Below are 20,471 nucleotides of genomic sequence, written 5' to 3' on the forward strand. Positions count from 1 at the left end.
GAAGATTTTTTCCTTCCCTCCGCATAAAATTCATCTTGGCTCATTGGCAGGCCTATACTAAACAGTGGACATTACACGCGTCTATGATGCTGACGTGTGCGTAGCTTAGCCTGCTTGTGTATACTGTATAGTCCTACATATATTTACTGGAGTGCTGGTTCACGGCTGACGACTTATTCATAACTGACAATGGGCTTATATAAGGAAAATTACATTCTGAATCGATAAGTAGCCTAGTCGTCGAGTATCCCTCATGACGTTATAGCAATATTAATAATGTGGAATATTCAGATATATACATTTCATGATACCACAAAGGATACAATAATGCCAGTAGTTCTACATCACATTAAAGATGATAATTTAATATATGTAGGATTGACATTTAGTAAAAATTCAATGTTCAGTCTAATTCACGGAATGCCAATCAAAATCTGACCAAATAAGTCTTCTAATCCAAATACATGGTCAATTCGATCACAATGTCCTGAAACTGTTAGTGAACGGAAAGGACGTAGTATATTTTTGTCTTTGATATTTTTTCGGGATATAGGCCTACACCGACTCATGATGCACATACACACGATCTGCGCATATACTTATCATGAGTGCATATCATTGTGCTGAAAACACATGCAGTTCAGTTGATTGAAAGAAAGGAATCGGTACAACGAGGGTGAGATAGCCTAAAGGCATACAGATCGTGTACTTATGGCCGGAGGTGCTCAACAGGGTTGTAATGACTCGAGTCATGACTCGACTCGAGTCACGATTTTCGGATGACTCGACTCGAGTCATTTTCTCAAAATACGAAAATGGCTCGACTCGATTCAATCTGTGTATTGACTCGACTTGGACTCGAGTCATTTAGCATGACTCGAAGCAAGTCATTGACTCGAGATTCAGACGGCCAAGACCGACATTTCATTGTAATTTCGAAGCCAACACACTATTGGGATTTCGTTTGTTGGTACTGGTGCTTGAAAATGCGACCAGAAACTGCTAAAAGTGAGGAAAATTGATATATTATGAATTCCAACCATTCAATATCACCAAACAGAGTTTAAAAAGTGGGTTTAGGAAGACTTTAACTGGAAACTGAGCAGTCAACACAATGACTCGGACTCGAGTCATAATACCATGACTTGGACTCGGACTTGACTCGGTGGGAATTGAAAATGACTCGACTTGACTCGAGTCAAAAATATAAAAGTGAGATTGACTTGTGACTCGGAGCCTTGTGACTTGGTTACAACCCTGGTGCTCAACACACCTGTATAGCGTGAAGAGGAAAAATAAGGTGGTGCTGATACTCGATGTAGTGTCCTACGACGCTATGACCTAACCAACGTTTATATGAGTTCTTCATATCCCTAATTCCGGTAGGCGAAATCGATATACCAAAGCCATTTTGACGTGGTCGGCCGCATAGTTGCGCACCACTGCAATTCGGAAAATGTATTTTACTCGAAGGAAGCAGCCCCTCCCCCCTCCTCGAATTTGACATATCACACTCACTAACAAATTTTATTCTCCTGACCACCCTATGGGATCCAGACGAATTATTTATCTAGTGGGGTGGGGCAGGGTACATACAGAGTGAAACAATTTTACAAATCTTACCCGATTCTCAACGCATATCTGTCTTTTTACCTGAAAAAGCGGACCATGCAATATGGTTGAGTCGTTTCTAGTCACCCCTGAAGATTACCGGATAACGATCTCATCGACTTCGCCTATCGACACGTGCCTCATTCATCCCCATCGCTAAACGTTTTGTCTTATTATTTATCTCTTTTCGTCCATTGTGCATCTGTGCAAGCGAGTGTTGGTACCCTACTCCAGTCGTTTCGGCACCCTTCTTATCATTTAATTATATCGCAATCTTGTGGTGTGTTGATCCGAATTTCAGTAATGAACTGAACTGATAGAGTGACGTTGATGACACAGCTGAAAAAATTTAGAGACCGTAAGGTAATGCTAGTTTTAAGACTTTTGGGGATATTTCGTGGTTGTTCCAGTGCCCTGAGCAAATTTGTATTTTCGGAATCAGGAGGACACCAGTGTCGGGGTCGCCATCTATAGGATCATATGCTCCTTTTGCCCTGCTCACTGCTCAGCAGTAAATGAAACAATGCATTGAAGTGTGACGACAGGGGCTGTGCTTGTGCAATGTGCTGTACATCGACTGAGCTCAGTGAGCTTAAACGAAAATCTGATCAACATTCGCAAGAAATGATAATGATGATGATGAAAATGTATATGAATATTGGGACTTTACTACTGTAGTTCGGCTTAGCTCACCACTGGGTTCTCGGCGGACTGTAGGCAACAAATGATTGAATTAGACTCTATTTTATACATGTCGGCTCTTTCAACCGAATTATCACGTTTTACTTCCGTTTTTTTTTAAATTTTTGATCAATTCATTATAATAGCAATCTTGATTGAGTGATTTTCGGGTGAACTGTACCAGTGGTGTTCCTCATGAATTTCAGTATGAGACACGCATTCGCATTCCATACAATGGTGATTAGATTGTTGGGTTTTGCCCGTTTTACAGTGTCCCCCATACCGGTACGGGATTTGACATTCAGTCTGTGATTTGCAGATATTTCGCCTTTGTTAGTTTTGTTGACAGCTTTTCTAGCCAGTGCTCTGCTGCAGAGCTTCGGTTGAATAGCTCTCAGTATGGCTAACATGAAACATAAACGAATTCAAAAAGAAATTCGACAATTGGTGAACAATCCACCACCGGGAGTTAAGCTTTGCTCCAACACGGATACTGGCATGACATTGGATGAAGTCCTCATGGAATTGACGGGAGCTGACAGGACTTTATACGCTGGAGAAGTTTTCAAACTGTTATTCAAGTTCAATGACAGATATCCATTTGACTCGCCACAAGTTATGTTCATCGGCGAACATATACCCATTCATCCGCATATATACAGCAATGGTCATATATGTTTATCGATTCTCACCACAGATTGGAGCCCTGCCCTCTCAATTGAATCTATTTGTCTAAGTATCATTTCTATGTTAAGCAGCTGTAAAGAAAAGATTAAACCTATTGATAATGATATGTATGTGCCAAGGGCAAGTTCAAACCCAAAAGACACTTCTTGGTGGTATCATGATGATAATGTTTAGGTCGAGTCCTACGGTGATGAATGTTGGTTTTTGATACTAAGTAACTGGATTATTGACTCCGTGACTGCAATAATAATTTATGAAAAACATTTATTTCCTTTGTCAAAAATGCCCAATTTTAGATCTAAAATTTTTGAATAAACATACGGTAGGCTAATATACATCATATTCATTTATTGTACCACATGAAGTGTACTCTTGACCAAATCTGTTCAATCTGGTGAAATGCGCTGCCATGATATAGGCCTAGCTTTTGGATCCCCTGGTGGCCTATTGTTTTACGTCAACATAAGTTGAAATTGTCGCCTATATTTACTAACAGTTCATGAAATGCACCCTAATTACATACGGTACATGAATATATCAGCGAAACTGTCTATGCAATGGACTTCTGTGCTTTTAAATCGCAATATTAGTTTCACATGAGATGTCGTTGATACTGAGGGTAATTTGGATTTTGGTATGACATTTTAGTATTTGATTCTATGAATATTGTACAAGTACCATATTAAAAATGAAGAGAGGAACCACTATTGGTAACTGACTTCCAGGTAGTTTTGGAGTCAAAACATGGGCGACATAACATGCCTTGGAACAGCAACGTCAATTTCCGTAAGGCCAATTCAGTGAAATCAATGCGAAGTCTTGGATTAATCTAATATTGATATTTTCTGAAAACATCTAAATAACCTCCCTGCTCAACCCAGTGTATTTGGTATTTGTATTTTTTTACCTGCTTAACCAAAAGTGCTTGTCATATTATTGTGATCAGTAATAATTGACTCTTCGTGTTTACTACCCATGTCTTGATAGGTAGCTTACTCAGAATTAGATACCGTATAGAAATTGGTTGGACTAGCTCTCTATGGTTTTTATCTTCACCAGTAGACTACTATTAGCAGATCTTTATGATATTTTTTTATATCACGTCAAGCATCCAGGTTATCTAATTTAATACCCTGGCTCTCAACGCATTTCGTTCTGTTATAGTTAGCAGTTGTTCAAAAGTTTTTCGAAGGAGCCTCGCTAGCCAAACAATTAACAAGTGGACAGTGAAACCAGCAGCAATGGATATATCGCAGCATATTTTGGAAAAGGAGACGGAAGTCTGCCACTTGGACTGTGTAACAGCCTTCAATGCCTTGACTAAGAAAGAAAAGTTGTATTCTCATTACTTAGCCCGAGCTTCATGGTATGGTGGGCTGATCGTATTGCATCAAACATCCCCTGAATCTCCTACAATATTCTGCTTGCTTATGAAAATTTTCTCCAAACAAAACTCTGACCAAATAGCGAAGATTGCAGTAGAGGAATGTGAATTCACTCAGGAAGAATTAACTGCTTTCAATGTATATTTTGCTGGATTCCTGGCTAATATGGGCAATTACAAAGGATTTGGGGATACTAAATTCATTCCAGGAATACCACAAGAAAAGTTCATGCGACTTATTATGTCAACTCAGGCGTATCGTGACGATCCACAAGTGGTTGCAAAGCTGATGGAAACTTGTGCCGAACCGACATATTCACTAAATGAAGGCAACAAGCAGTTGGGTCTTGGAAAAGATGGGATTTCGTCCTACTTCAGCGATAACTGCAACAAAACTGATGCTGAATTGATTCAGAAGTTCCTTGACTCCAAGTCAATCAGTGCTTATAACACGAGACTTTTCAAGGACGGTAATGGTGTATACAATGTAAGGCTGGCCTCTGCCCTGACTGACGTCTCTGAATCGCTGGCATGTCTCGGAGAATATAAATTTGCTGATGGTGATAAAACTTATGACATCAAAGTAACAAGGGGAGACTACAGTAATCTGATGAAATTGGTGGTGGAAAATCTTGAAAAGGCAAAAGAATACGCTTCGAACGATAATGAGGCGAATATGATCACCGAATATATTGCATCATTCACAACGGGAGATCTAAATGCTCACAAAAATGGCTCAAGATATTGGATACGAGACAAAGGTCCAATTGTGGAGTCCTACATTGGCTTTATTGAGACGTACCGAGATCCATTCGGCACAAGGGGTGAATTCGAAGGCTTCGTAGCGATGGTTAACAAGGAGATGAGCAAAAAGTTCACAGACCTCGTGGATTCTTCTGATCAACTTCTAAAACTACTACCATGGCCGAAGGATTATGAAAAAGATGAGTTCCTTCGACCGGACTTCACATCTTTAGATGTGCTGGCATTTGCAGGTAGTGGTATACCTGCAGGTATTAACATTCCGAATTATGACGAAATACGGCAATCGGAAGGGTTCAAAAATGTTTCGCTCGGAAATGTGCTATCGGCGGCGTATTCCGCTGGAAAGAAGGTTTGGTTTTTATCTGATGGAGATCAACAATTATTCAAAGACTACAAGAGCAAATCTTTCGAGGTACAAGTTGGACTGCACGAGCTTCTGGGACACGGCAGTGGAAAGCTGTTCCAAAAATCCAAAGACGGGTTGCTGAATTTCAACAGCGATTCTGTTCAAAATCCCTTGACAGGCAAAGCTGTTGAAAAGTGGTACGATGTTGGGGAAACTTGGGATGGAAAGTTTGGTGCGCTGTCATCTTCGTATGAAGAATGTAGAGCAGAATGTGTTGGCCTGTATCTATGCCTGGACTTTGATGTCTTGAAGATTTTTGGTCACGAAGGGAAAGTGGCAGAAGATATAATTTATGTAAATTGGCTCAACATGGTATGGGCAGGAGTACAAGGTCTGTTATATTACACTCCTGAAAATCAAACATGGAGACAAGCACACATGCAAGCTCGTTATGTGATTCTGCGCGTCTTGATGGAAGCCGGGATCGTAACCATTGAGCATTTGACGTGTGCCGACGATGGAAAAGCAGATGCCGTTGTATCGATAGATAGGTCTTCGATCGCAACAATTGGTAAAAAAGCGATAGGAGACTTCCTACTTAAGTTGCAGGTGCACAAATCTCATGGGGATGCCGAAGGCGGGCAGGAGCTGTGGCAGAAATATGCTACCGTGGGATCTGATGTTGCACCTGATATGTTGCGACTTCGACAAACTGTCGTACTGAGGCGGCAACCAAGGAAGATCTTTGTGCAGGACAATACTGTACACAGGGACGACAGTGTTGAACTAGTCACATACCCAGTGACACACGGTGGTGTGATCGATTCTTTTGTGGCGAGGTTTCATGGAGAAGATATATCCAAGCTATTATAATAGTGCGGGACTGTATTGAGAAAAGCAGTGTGTCTCGTAAGGGATTTATTATTCTGGTTGATGTTGTGTGTGCGTACAATGTACATCGTGCAAAATCGATTTTAAGTGATGTCGTTGGTGCAGAATAGCTACAATGTGATTGATGTGGAAGCAAAAATTGAAAATTGATTGAATCTCTGCAACTGAAGCAATCCTAACATAATGCAGTTGCCCACAGAACATGTTGAATTAGCTTAGAACTTGAATTAGAACTTAGTACTGGTTCCTTGTTTAGTTTTCATGGACGTGATACTCTTAATCTTTGTCACCATGGTCCAGTGCGACAAGGTTTTCTGCAAAATTTTATTACAAAGTACAAAATTCGAGTTAGTACACAATCCAATATATGCCAATGCACAGGTCAATCAACACAATATGGTCACTTGATACCATGATTGTATCAAACACATAATATAGTCTAGGATCGGTCTATTGCCAGTAAGCAGTCTCAATTTACAGCTCATCATGCGAGACCTCTTTTCCTGGGGGTCGTTTCAGCACCCCAAGTTGGTACACCACACTTTTCCTCATGTTTTTGATCACGAAGACGAATGAATGATCGGCGTAAACCATTTTCATTTCGGATCTAGATGCGCGTCTAGCTTCCTCCCGTTCTTCAGCCACTAAACCTCCGAGCTGCTGGACCTGAATCATTGCAGGAGAACAGAAGTTAGACTGTCCCGGAGATATGCGTACCTTATAGTTCTGTATGGCTTATCACAACGCCTTCGGGCTGTGAGAATCGGCCAAGGAAAAGAACTTGACCAGTCTGGACGTGCTGTAACGTCCACATAAACGGGCGATCTGCTAAAAACTGTGCTTCGAATTGAAGAGATCGAGCTACAACTCTTATGGTGGTAGCAGCCGCAGCAGTGCTACCCTCTTCCGTCACCTGACACAAATTGAAATTTCTAAACTAAAGTGTAATTGATCAATTGTGTCAGTACTTACTTCGAGAATTCCTCTGTGCATGATGTTGTCGACAAAGAGCGATTTGTCTCCGCTGATACCAGAGAGGTCAGCCGTGCTGCTGTCAAAGACACTGGTAATGCCAAGTTCTTGGAGATGTGATCTTAAATCGAGGGCATCCTCAATTTTGAATTTTGGGATTGTCAGCTAAGTTGAGAAAGAAATGATATATCGTTAGTAGCTGTAAAGTGATACTTTCATTTATCACACTCACATCCACCGTTTCATATTCAAGTTTATCGGTCCAGTCTTTCAAATTCTCATGATTCAAGTTCTTTTCCACCTTATTAATATTGAAGTCTTCGGGCAAGAGTATGATCATGCTGATCTCTTTCCCAGCATATGGCAGTTCAACCACTTGCATGGCCAAAGGTTCAATGTATGCATACTTGAATTTACCTGGTATATATTATGCAGTTTATGTTATCTGTGCTGAGATAAGGGACGTAAACACGCATACCTCTCTGGAACATAAAAGGTGTTTTGATCACTTTGTAATGAGACACGTAGAACGCACGTTCGTCTGTCATCTGGGGGTTGAATCCAGAGTGCCATTCGCCAGTGAAAAACAGTGCGTTAGCCAACAAGAGGGAAGTAACTCCTTGCATTGAGTCTTCCGTCACCATGTCTTTTATTTGGTCATTGGTTTTTTCTGCGATCCATTTGTTAATAGCCGACGTTGATGATTTTGATTTTGAGAAATCCAGCTGCAGATGGTTTTATGGGCGATGAAAATTGTGTCGGAGTCGAAGTGCAGCAAACAGAATTGGCGAGAACATACCTCCTTAATTTCAGCACCGAACACTGTCAGGGCATTCCTGTAATTCTTCAGCACAGTTTTCTTATTGGAAATGAAAGCACCGCTCGCTCCTCTTAAAGTGACGTTATCTTGCGGCTGAAATCATAAGTTGCCTAGTTCATACCAGTCATTATCTTGTCAAACTGCGTGATATCTATAGCATATAAATATCGGTGGCTCGTTGCTCTCTAGGCCTACCTTGTCAAAGAGAATCCCATTTAACTCTCCAAACGCTGCGTTCACTGAGGCAGATTCAATGCCAGATAAGTGAAGGGCCGTGTCAATTTCAATGCTAGAGTTTCCCACAGTTCCCAACTTCAACATTGCCAACGCTATGAAGTGGTAAGAACTCTCATAATTTAACGATTTGATCGACATTTGTATTGTTGACTTACCTGCCGCAACACTGACTGGGGAGTAAACGATATTTTTCGCCTGATCTCGTGCGGCTATTTGTTTGTACAAATCGATTGCAAATTCAGTGTTAGCTTTGATGAGACTCTCGAGATTTCCGGAATGTATGTTGGCGGAGCTCATCGCAGCAGGTAAGAACACGGACAACAATAAACAAGGTAAAATCGCCATACTGCTACTAAGGAACGCCTTCGGAGCTGCTCTGTAAACCAATTCCACACTCACTAAAAGCTATCAGACGACTGATTGACTGCGCTGGGAGATGATATCCGTTTATGTACTCTGCATGGGATATATGCTTGATCGGATCGCTTATAGGCATACGTGGCGACGAGCGAAGGACTCAGTTTTTTTCCGAACCAGTAGCTTTCTTCGAGAATATTCCGTAGCTGGCGAGAGACGAGGTTATCGCAAATGTGTTATTTAGGTCAAATAAGTTCTCCGCAAGTGCAAAGCAGCGAGTAACGAGAACGCGACTAACTTGCGTGACGAACCTGCGTGTGATTTGAGACGAGTGCAAAAACGCGGCCGACGCGATCAATCATTGCCTCCGGGTTCGCTTCCCTTTAACGCATAGTTTATGTTATCATTTCAGAACATAACAATAATATACAATACGGCGTTGCTGAAATGGTTGCCGATTTGGGTTCTGTTGATACTCTTCAACTCTTTCTTTTATTCCAATTCAAGTTAAAATACGGGATTCTCTGCTGGGGTGCTGCCTGCAAGAATACTATTGAGCCTGCACTGCAAAAACTACAACATCGGAATCTCGTATTGTCAATGGGGCTTGGATGTGCATGTGCATTGTGCAACAGAAATATCGCGACTCAAAAGATATAAGGAAGCTATAGAAATCGCCAAGTTCATGTATCAGTTCCATACGCCTACTTCACCTAGGAATCAAAAGCGCAGTAGCCTACAGCGTACGCCGTACGCGCGTCCTCGAAGAACAGCTACGGAGCTACCATAATACTATACGATCAGGACGGAATACAAGAAACATCATCGCTCTATCAAGTATGCCAATTCTGAAGTGCGGTGGAACAGCATCTCGCCGTCTATCCGACAGTCGTCGAGCATGTCCGGTGTCTGCATTCAAATCGAAATACAAGCAATTTCTACTGAATCAATACTAGTCAGCCCTGAAGATTACGGGACAACAATCTGACATATCGACTCGCCTAGCGACACATGCCACTTCATTTCCGTCGCTTGTCCTTTTATGATATTATCGAATGCGACTATCTTTACTTTTCATTCCATGTTCAATGTGCATGCCTCTAATTTACATGTCCTGGCCAATGTCTGTGTTTGATTGGAACACTACTCCCAGTATTTTCGACTCCTTCCTATCTTTTCATCTCATCGCAATCTTATGGTGTTAGGTATGAAATGATTCTTTCATTATCGAATGTAACTAGTGACTAGTAATTAACAATCGATACTTTCATCTTTAAACTGCACTCATCTCGTACACAATCTTATGGCTCAGCTACTCTAATCTGACATACATCAATGAACATCCATATAAACAACGTGAACTTGCAGTTTTCGAAACCTGCTTATGTTTTCCTATCACAGTTTGCTTGGTGTCTCGTTGGCGTTAGTGGCTTCACATTTTCTACTACATAAAATGGTAAGACTTATATTTTTGCGTAATAATTGAAATATATTGAAGTGTGCTTTGTTATTCCAGGGCTCTGAAACTAAGCTACAAAAACATATTATCAAATCTTCAGATTTGGGGGACTTTGTTGCGAGTTTGATCGAAAAAACTGCCAAACAGAGTATAGCTGAGCGGGGAATATTTACTTTAGGTAATGGTTTATACGCGATCATCGCAATTTATGATTTAAATTATTGATTGCCAGTGAGAAAGCATAATTTGGCTGATTGGTTTTGGTCGCGATACAGCCTATGGTATCCGGTGAGAGTTAGGGCTGTTCAGTGTTCATAAAAGCTTTTTCACCAGATTTCACTGAATTGTGATTTAATCATTAGGTTGCTTAGAGCGTTACATATCAATTTTTTTCTTAATTCCAACCAGTAGCAGCGGACTGCTTCCACAATTAGAAATTTCAACCATTTTATAAAATAATCATTATTTACGGTAGCAAATTATGTGACTTCGCGATGCACAAACGTGTTTTATGCATACCTGGCGCTTTTTTCATGCCTTTTCATCTTGAGATGGGGCCGTGGTTACGTGGTATAAATCCATTGCTAACGAAAAACAAAATATTATACTGATGAGCTGCAGATTAGTCAACTTCATTGGGATAGCCTTGTTAAAACGATGGTGATATAATTGCATATAATTGAATTAGGAAGGCCACAGTGATGCGGAGGTTACAGTGGTCATTTGATTTTCTATAGATACTCTCAAATCTCTTTTTATCTCTGTTTCTACAATTCAAACTACCCCTTTCGTTGGTTATAGTTGTGAGTGATCATAATGTGAAATGGGGCTACCCAAGTGATTACACTGCCCTGTAGTAAATCATCGAACATGAAATTTGTCATAGCAACCTGTCTTACGAGGTGGTCAGTAACGAAGTATTTCTACTTTTTCGAAGTACTCAAGTAGTTTTCCTCTACTCCTGGTACTTACTCAAGTAGATCTGATTTTCGCTATTTCTACTTCATAATATTTAGTGATCTACTTACTTGCTTTTCGCTATTTTCAGTTTGTCAAGTAGAAGTAGTTCAATCTTCCAATCAGAAAGATAGCCTGAGAAATTTCGGTGTTGTTTTCACGGAGTATCAACATTTAATTTTCACAAAAGTTGAGTAAAGCCAAGAATTTTCGTCGCGCTTCACGCGCAGTGGATACGGAGTGACCAGTATGATTTCACGAAAGTATCGGTAAATATAATTTACGTCGCGGGATGGCGTGGTTCCGTTTACACCACGTTTTCGCCCATATAAAATAATCCATCACAGTATATATGGCTCACTGTGACGTTTGAAACTGATGTTTTGTAATCTAGCAGTTACTTGTCATATCGTAATCTAGCATGTCCATGGCGTGTCGTAATGTGGAAACGTGGACTCTTGACTTTTTTTAGTTTTGGAGCTGTTTTAGCACACGACCTTTAAGACTTTCTGGACTAAAGGCATGAAATACATGTTCCACTTTTAGAAGTAGTATTTATATTTCACTTTCAATTCCCCGTATCATATACTTTAAGTTTGAATTAATATCAGTTCTTTTGCCTGGATAACATACATGTTGAAGTATAAAAGCAAGTGTAGTAAGGCCTTTAATTCCGGAAATAAAGCTACACAATATAGCATTTTTACGGTCCACCATATTTTTTATTAACGATTACTAATCGCGCAAAGTGTTTACACCGTATCCTATACAACCTTTCCGTATTGCTCTTCAACTAAACTATGGGCTTTATAATATGGGGGATGGCGCCGTACCATGCTATTTTCTAAAACGTGCTATTCGAGAAAACGAAGGATTAGTATCACATTGGCATTTCCAGATCAATACTATCATGATATGGATGAATGCTTATGCTATCGAAAATTGGATACCTGTTGATATGCATCAATATGAATCAAGCTCGTCACCTTTCGCATAGCACAATTTGCACCTTTTTACAATCCATATGAATGAATTGGGGTCGTTTCACAACTACTTACTTACTTGAGTACTTTTAAAGCCAGTCAATTCTACTTCTACTTCAAGTAGTTTTAGGTTGCTTATGGAAGAAGTACTTCTACTCATACTTGAGTAGATTTTTTCGTCGCTACTTCTACTTGAGTAGCTTTCTTGACTACTTTGACCACCTCTGGCTTACATGAACTGTCACATAGGTATTATAATCGTGTGTTTCAGGTGTGTCAGGCGGAAGCATTATCAACATTATTTCTCAGAAACTTACCAAGAGATCTGTAGATTGGAGCAAATGGAAAATCTTTTTCTGTGACGAAAGAAAAGTTCCATTCTCAGACTCTGAAAGTACTTTCGGGCAATACAAGGTAGAGATTGACTTTCCTATTATTGTATACTAGTAGCTATTTTGACCATTCCATCCATATATTTGCATGCTAGTCAGGTGTGACTTGACATACCTTCTACTTTTAACCGTTAGCATGACATTGCTGAATTATATCTATTTGAATTATATATACCTTTTCTATTGTGGCGTATAATATATATATAAATACAAATGCAACAAGATTAGAACTTTTATTCAAGAATGAAGCATATTATCGAATATGTTTCTCTTCTTATGAAGAAGTATTGCCTTTGAACACATTTATCTAGTGTTAACCAACATATTCAAGTACCGTAGTGCTGTAGTGATGCAACTATTGAGAGGCTAACCAAAGTTTTTTTCATGCTAAACCAATCTAATTGGTTGATGTTGTGATGTTGGCATTATGAGATACGATTGCCTGTGCCATCTTCTGACTCCGACTTATTTCAGAAAAATGTTATCGATCAAGTTGGATTCATCGAGTCTTGGGTAGCAATAAATCCTGAGCTAGAATTGGACGAATGTGCTAAGGATTACGAGGAAAAAATGCACGATGTCTTTGAAGGTGCAAGTGTTCCTTCATTTGATATGTTACTACTTGGAATGGGCCCGGACGGTCATACATGTTCGCTATTCCCCGGACATCAACTCCTCCAGGTGAATTTATGGTGCACGTCTCAAAAAGTATAATCGGATCTAATAAGTGTATGTTAAGGAAAATGAATTACACGTTGCGTCTATTAATGATTCTCCGAAACCGCCTCCTGCCAGAGTCACAATGACTCTGCCGGTGCTCAATGCTGCCAGAAATGCTGTCTTCATCTCGGCCGGTGCAAGTAAAGCTTCAACAATTAAGGTGCTATGCTGCATTTCTGATTAACATATTACCATTCTGCATGTTATGCATTCCTAGATGGTTTTTGATGAAGATTCCAAACTGCCAGCAAGTTTGGTGAAACCGACCACTGGCAATCTAATTTGGATAATGGATGATGCAGCCGCAAGTCAGCTATGAATCGAGATCGTTGCACAAATGCACATCATAGTCACAGTATCAGTAATTCCTGAATAAGCACTGCTTCAACTCATGTGATAATTTCAATCATTTTCTTATATTTCATCAGACAGATGAGTCGAATTTGCTTACCAATTGCTTTGAATTTATGACATGCATTGTTCCAAATACATGTGCTCGATTATGGCTTCCTAAAGCGTTTTGAATCATCAGAACAGCAGTGCTAATGTGGATTGGAGTCATTGATGCTATTCAAGTGAATTAGAAAAAAATGTCGTTAATGTATACTAAAATTAAAAAGTAGTATGGAGATATTTTAAACATATGGCAAACCAATTTCCAAATATGAGTTGCAGCTGCAAAATGATGTCATAGGGAGGTGAAATTTCCTAGCTATATTCTGCTATTCTTGTTTCTATTTCCAAATAGGCCAACCAACAGTGTCGCCTGGCTGTGATGACATATAGTAGCTCACTAAGTCTGCGTGACAATAGTCTCGCAGACATCAAGTTAAAGCATGGTGGAATTTTTGTCGTAAAAATTTTAAATTGTACATTGCACACTGAATGAGGAACGGCCTACAGAATTTTAAAAAATGGACAGACGACGAAAAGAAGTGTCGCAGGATGGGGAGCCGTCGACCTGGCAATCAATCAGGTTTATTAATATTTTCATCGTTTCAAAAACATCACAAGACTGCGATACAATGAAAAGATAGGAAGGTGTCGAAACAACTTGGAGTAGCCATTAAGATCAGACACCCACCTTGGCCTAGGCAAAGTAAATAAGAGGCATGCACACTGAATGAAAAGTAATGCCGAGAATATAAGACGCAAGCGACAAAATGAGGTGGCGGAGGGCGAGGTCGATGTTAGGTCGTGGTCCGGTAATCCTGAAGACTAGCTAGTATTGATTTAGAAGAAATTACTTGTATTTCGACTTGAATGCGGACATGCTCGACGACTGTCGGATGGCCGGCGAGATGCTGTTCCACAACTGGGGTTCGGCATACTTGATAGAGCAATGCGTTTTCTTGTATTCAGTCCTGATCAGTCCGGACCACGACTGACCTATCGATCTCGCTTCCCATGACATGCCGCCCTATTTCTTGTCGCATTCTTTTTCTATACTATCTTCTTTACTTTCATTCAGTGTGCGTGCCTCCTCTTTACATCGCCTAGGCCAAGGTGGGTGTCAGATTCCATAGACTACTCCTTGTCGCTTCGACATCTTCCTGTCTTTTCATTGTATCGCATTTTTTGTGGTGTATTGAACTGATAAAATTGCTAATAAACCAATGATGATGATGATGATGATCATATGGTAGTTGTTCTTCGATGACGCGCGTGTGCTGTAATTGTGCGCTTTTGTCTCCGAGGTGGCAGTCTCAATATACAAGCAGGTACTTGCGGTATCCAAAAAAACTGCTGGAATTCAGACTTGAAGATGGACACTGGACAACATGCTCGAGGATGCAAATAGCGATGTTGTGGAGTTGTTTTAATTGTTTGAGCGACGGAAACTGAGTTGTCTCTAATAACACATCGGTACGCACTACTTGAATCAATCGACTCAAATCTCTGATGAAGCCGAAGCTTGATTCCAAATCACGACTCCGTTAGTTTCGAAGTAGGAACTGTGGATCATACTACAGACTCTCGCATTAACTCTACTCAAGAATCTGACTCCCATCGCTATTTTTACTTGGAAATTAATAGCGATCCAATTGGGAGTCGAAAAAATGTTGCCTAGATTCCTAACTCGACATCGATATTGTGTCTGCTAATGATAACAATACATGAACAGCTTCTTGGAAGTACAGAACTTCAATATACAATTGAATTGAACCCGAATATTTTCAGTAAGGGGTAATCGTCAGCAACTAGTAGTTAACAAGTAATGAATAACAATATAAAAATATAACCAGATTCCACTCATACTTACAACTCCCTCTCGCTACCTCCTGGCTCCTTCGTATCAAGTTTTTCCCATTCTGACTCCGACTCGCATGAATTTAAAATTGCGACTGTGCCTCCTACTCCTAAGTCGCCTAAAATGTCCCTCCTCCCGAGTCTTGAGCTTGGACTGGAGATGACCTCTTCCAACGAATGTTGTGCGGCTATTTATAGGCTATAGCTTCTTCTCCTACTAGTACAGTGGTTCTCAACCTTTTTGTATTCGCGGACCCCTTTTGGATCGTCACGGATCCCGCGGACCCCCTCAAGTTTTCGGTCAAAATTAGCTCAATTTAGCCCAATTAGCTATCGTGCAACCGTCAACTGTCGTGCAAATAGTAAATGTAGACTAGTGATAAACAGCCAGAAAATGACTTTTCTTGAAAATAACAGCTCACTATCTGTAGAAATTGAATATACTTTTATTATTTCGAAGGAAATTTTCTAGCTGTATTGATCGTCTTGAAAATCCGCGTCTTCGATTTGATAAGAATGAGTGCCGAAAATCCATTTCCACGAAGATGTATTGGTGGCGAAAGTAATAGTTACGCGTAACGCTTCCGACGGCATCTTTTGGTGTGAGTTTTTAATGAACATAACACGTCCAGCCTATAGTCATTTTTCATCTAGCAGCTCATATTGAAGGTATTTAGTGGTTATGTCACAGGAGAAAATGGATTTCGTGGCGAGGTTACAATTCCCTCATTGGGACAGATTCGGAAAAAAATTCACGATTTTCTATTTCAAACGACTGTTTACTAATTTGCTGAGACTGACAACAACAAATCAGAAATGTTTGCCTGTTCGACCTTGATATCTCCAAACAGCAATATGTTTGCACCAGCAGGCAATTGACAATTTGACATTGAAAATGAGTTTGCGCAGTCGGAAATTTCATCTCAGACGACCATTTAAATGATGTGAGTCCGAAAGTTTTAGCCATTATGAAGCGAAACAGGCCCATGCTTTTCCTAATTAAAAAACAAAATAAAAATCAGGTTGTCAATCATTTTACAACTTTTAGAGGCTTCGCGGACCCCCTGAAAATGCTTCACGGACCCCCAGGGGTCCGTGGACCCCTGGTTGAGAACCACTGTACTAGTACCTACCTTGCTTTTCAAAGGGGACGAGATAGCGTTAGTGGTATAATATACAGCTGTAACACCAATGGGATGCGGGTTTGAGTCTGACCGAGGTCGCTAAGTCAGAGGTCTCAAACACGCGGGCCGCATGCGGCCCGCGAGAACATTTTGTGCGGCCCGCGATGGCATTTTGGAATTTCAAGTCTTCAACAATATATGCAAGTGCCACATATCTTTTTACACATAAAAACTTGAATTTCATTCTAGTATTACTATAAAAACAGTGAAATCTCAACAAACTAACTACAACATGACATCACTTTTAAAAGCCACTATGCAGTAGAACAGGGCTGGCCAACCTTTTTGGCCAAAGGGCCACATTCGAATGACGAACTTTTGCGCGGGCCACTATCCGCGCGATGCGCGAAAATTTTTGAAGTTCATAGGTCAATGATATTGTCACTTGGCTATATTGCGGGCCTGCTGTATATCGCTGCGCTAAGTTTGCGAGGACTGGGCTATTCGGCGCATGGAAATATCGATATCGAAAGCTGCGACCAACATGCGTCAATCATTTCGTGCCTAGGTTTCATAGTCGACAGTCTTACTGCGAGCGCAAACGCAAGGTCGCATATGTTGAACGACACTTTGTCTCGTAATCCCGAATATAATTAGACTCAATCTGATACATTAGGTCAGTGGTTCCCTACCTTTTTCGTCTCATCGCCCCCTTTTCAAGCTCAACGCCGATCATCGCCCTTCAAATTTTGGGAACCGAAAAATCGGTATACCAACTGTAATCACCGGCTGGTTGACTAAAAAAAAGGTCAACTTTTCGGCTCGATGTCGAATTTTCCAATTTTGCAACTGAATTTTCGTGGGTTGACTAAGAAAAAAAGGTCATTTCTCCGACTTGGCTCTCTTATTTTCGCCCCCCTAGACCGCCAAATCGCCCCTGGGGGGCGATATCGCCCACGTTGGGAACCACTGCATTAGGTGTTTCTTCCATTTTCACGAAAGGGCAACGATATTAAAAACAAAAATCGAGTGACAACATATTCCGCTAAGCTTATAGAAATTTTTTACCTTTGACAAATATATCGCAAATTATTCTGCTTTATTGTAGTGTACGAAGATATACCAATATTTGAATCGCTGATGGATCTGTTAATGCGTCGGAACTGATATTTTAGTCATCACATCTCAAGTATTGCGGCAAGACTAATCAAATTTTTGGTTGTTCTTGCAAGTTCAAAATCTGTGCAATCCATTTTTGATGATATTGGAAATTTGGGAAATTAACTCGCGGGCCACTCAAAACCTTCTCGCGGGCCACGGGTTGGCCGGCCCTGCAGTAGAAGATCAGCTATTAGGTCACATTTCTAGTTCATGATGATAAAACCAGAGGTGGTCAGTAACGAAGTACTTCGCTACTTTTTGGAAGTACTCAAGTAGTTTTCCTCTACTTCTGGTACTTACTCAAGTAGATCTGATTTTCTATACTTCTACTTCGTAATATTTTGTGATCTACTTACTTACTCTTCGTTATTTTCAGTTTGTCAAGTAGAAGTGGTTAAATCCCCCAATACGAAAGATTGCCTGAGGAATTTTGGGGATGTTTTCATGAAGTACCAACATTAAATATTCATAAAAGACAACTAAAGCCCAGACACTTTGTTGCGCTTCGCGCACAGTAGTTATGGAGTGACAAATATGTTTTCACGAATATCAGTGTGAATATTACTTAGGCTTACCATATTTTGGAAATCTAAAAAGAGGACACTTTTTCAGAAATCTGAGACTTGCAAAACCGGAGAAGAATTCTCAAAACCCGGTGAATTTTTCCCACTTTGCGATCGGTTGACTAAAAAAAGGTCATCTTTCCGCTCAGAGCTAAAATCACCGTTTTTCACTCCGAAATACCCGCCGGAGCGTCACTTCTGTGCTAATTTACGGCCTATCACTCGCAATTTGCTCTAAATCTGACCTAAATTTTCAAATAAGAGGACAAAATCTCAAAAAAAGAGGACAAAAGGGCGTCCTCCGAGGACACTTTCAAAAAAGTCAAAAAAGAGGACAAATCCTCTTAAAAGAGGACGTATGGTAACCCTAATATTACTTAGGTACCGGATTGCTTGATTCCGCTCACACCGCATTGTCGCCCATATATCAAAGATTTCATCACAAACCACCGTTTCACAATCTAGCAATTATCTATCATATCGTAATCTAGCAGCCCATGACGTGTCCTGCTAATCTGGAAAATGCGACTTTTTTAACGTTACACCTGTTTTAGCAGATCGCCTTTGAAGCTTTATGGACAAAACACATGAAATATATTTTCCGCTTTTTAGAAGTGGTATTTATATTTCACTTTCAATTCCGAGTTCACATCTTTGAGTTCTAATTACTTTCAGTTCTTTTGTCTGCAGAACATACATGTGGAGGCATAAAAGCAAGTGTATATAGTAATGCCTCTATTTTCCGAAAATAAAGCTACACTAAATATAAATTTTACGATCCACAATATTTGTTATTAACGTATACTAATCGCGTAAAGTGTTGAAACCGTATCCGATACGACTACCCCGTATTGCTCTTCGCTTAAACTTGAGACCTTATAATATGGGGTAAGGCGCCATGTCATGATATGGATTTCTAGTAAACAAAGGGTTGATATCGCATTTTCATATCAGTACTATAATTTGCATCCCATAATGCGAAAGAATGCTTATTCTGTCGAAAAGTGATACTTCCTGGGATGCATCAATACGAATCAAGCTCTCTGCACCTTCCTCACAGCTCAATTTGCAGCTTTTGACAGTCCATGCGAACGAATTAAGACTGTTTTCAAAACTACTTACTTACTTGAGTAGATTTGAAGTCAGTCAATTCTACTTCTACTTCAAGCAGTTTTAGATGGCTTGCGGAAAAAGTACTTCTACTCGTACTTGAGTAGATTTTTATCGCCACTACTTCTACTTCTACTTGAGTAGCTTTCTTGACTACTTTGACCACCTCTGGATAAAACATGACCCGTTGATGATTCGTGACTGAAAATTGTGCTTTGGTTTGGTGCGACCTTTCGTAAAATTACTCGATTTCGGATTGGCTGGGTGATTAAGCAAAAATTACTCGAGTTGAGTCGGGTCAAACGTTAAAATTGGAGAAGAACTTTCGACTCGGAACGATGACTTGGCAATCCTACGGATGCAACAATCTATGAAACTATCATGGGAAATAGTGATATATCAAAAGGTCGTAGCTTGTGTAGCGTAGGAGCTATCTAATCCGGTCAGTATGGCAATAATCAGCATTATGTGATCCCGTGACGTATATATAGTTGGTTACAGGCTGGGTGTTGTTTATTGTCTTTATCCATACTATTATCGGTGCCGAGTAAGGTAGTGATACGCTCCACAGCTTTAACACCAATGAATTCATCGGCGATTGCACATTTCTTTTCCAGGGGTTCTTAACCATGGTTCGTAGACCCCTTTGGGTTACGACGCACCACATCATGGGGTACAATATGCATTATAGAATTAGGCCCGTATGCTGTGGAATATTTTCTTGGCCAATTTATTCAACTGGAAAATGCTGGTCTTCGCGCTACGCGCGATTTTATGTGTATGGCCTTTCTAATTTTAATATACCATCAGAAATTGTGTTGAAAATGAACAGGGGCTATACGAGAAATCTTATTGGAAGCACGAGGGGTACGATCGCTAAGGCTAAGAAACAATGCTAATACTACGGCTCAATTAATGAATATATTTAAGTTGTTATTGATATGTTCCATTGATAATTGAGGGCAAAATCTGACGCTGATATCATTTGACTTTGGCAATGA

General features: G+C 40.3%; 4 protein-coding genes across 5 annotated transcripts; 3 read left to right on the forward strand and 1 right to left on the reverse strand.

Annotated features, from left to right (window-relative positions):
• Positions 1 to 2,689: 2,689 nt before the first annotated feature.
• On the forward strand, positions 2,690 to 7,355 carry LOC145453970 (dipeptidyl peptidase 3-like). Its single transcript, XM_080331932.1, has one exon. The coding sequence runs from the start codon at positions 4,221 to 4,223 to the stop codon at positions 6,345 to 6,347; it is 2,127 nt and encodes a 708-aa protein (XP_080188058.1). The 5' UTR covers positions 2,690 to 4,220; the 3' UTR covers positions 6,348 to 7,355.
• Positions 2,692 to 4,087, forward strand: LOC145453978 (ubiquitin-conjugating enzyme E2 W-like). Its single transcript, XM_080331940.1, has one exon. The coding sequence runs from the start codon at positions 2,692 to 2,694 to the stop codon at positions 3,151 to 3,153; it is 462 nt and encodes a 153-aa protein (XP_080188066.1). The 3' UTR covers positions 3,154 to 4,087.
• Positions 6,676 to 8,998, reverse strand: LOC145453974 (leukocyte elastase inhibitor-like). Of its 2 annotated transcripts, none has more exons than XM_080331937.1 (7): positions 8,550 to 8,998; positions 8,353 to 8,486; positions 8,137 to 8,250; positions 7,816 to 8,062; positions 7,570 to 7,754; positions 7,338 to 7,502; positions 6,676 to 7,031 (listed from the first exon to the last, which is right to left on the reverse strand). In XM_080331937.1, the coding sequence occupies exons 1-7, from the start codon at positions 8,737 to 8,739 to the stop codon at positions 6,840 to 6,842; spliced, it is 1,227 nt and encodes a 408-aa protein (XP_080188063.1). In that variant the 5' UTR covers positions 8,740 to 8,998; the 3' UTR covers positions 6,676 to 6,839. The 2 variants fall into 2 exon arrangements, with proteins under 2 accessions (XP_080188063.1, XP_080188062.1); XM_080331936.1 differs by having other exon boundaries at positions 7,022 to 7,278; positions 8,550 to 8,996.
• Positions 8,999 to 10,055: 1,057 nt separating this feature from the next.
• LOC145453976 (6-phosphogluconolactonase-like) lies at positions 10,056 to 13,777 on the forward strand. Its single transcript, XM_080331938.1, has 6 exons — positions 10,056 to 10,207; positions 10,268 to 10,388; positions 12,422 to 12,564; positions 13,017 to 13,223; positions 13,282 to 13,422; positions 13,480 to 13,777. The coding sequence occupies exons 1-6, from the start codon at positions 10,136 to 10,138 to the stop codon at positions 13,579 to 13,581; spliced, it is 786 nt and encodes a 261-aa protein (XP_080188064.1). The 5' UTR covers positions 10,056 to 10,135; the 3' UTR covers positions 13,582 to 13,777.
• Positions 13,778 to 20,471: the final 6,694 nt, after the last annotated feature.

The sequence above is a fragment of the Botryllus schlosseri genome, chromosome 13 (genome assembly GCF_051294905.1).
Source record: "Botryllus schlosseri isolate E-star chromosome 13, Bs_hap1, whole genome shotgun sequence".
NCBI classification, from domain to species: domain Eukaryota; kingdom Metazoa; phylum Chordata; class Ascidiacea; order Stolidobranchia; family Styelidae; genus Botryllus; species Botryllus schlosseri.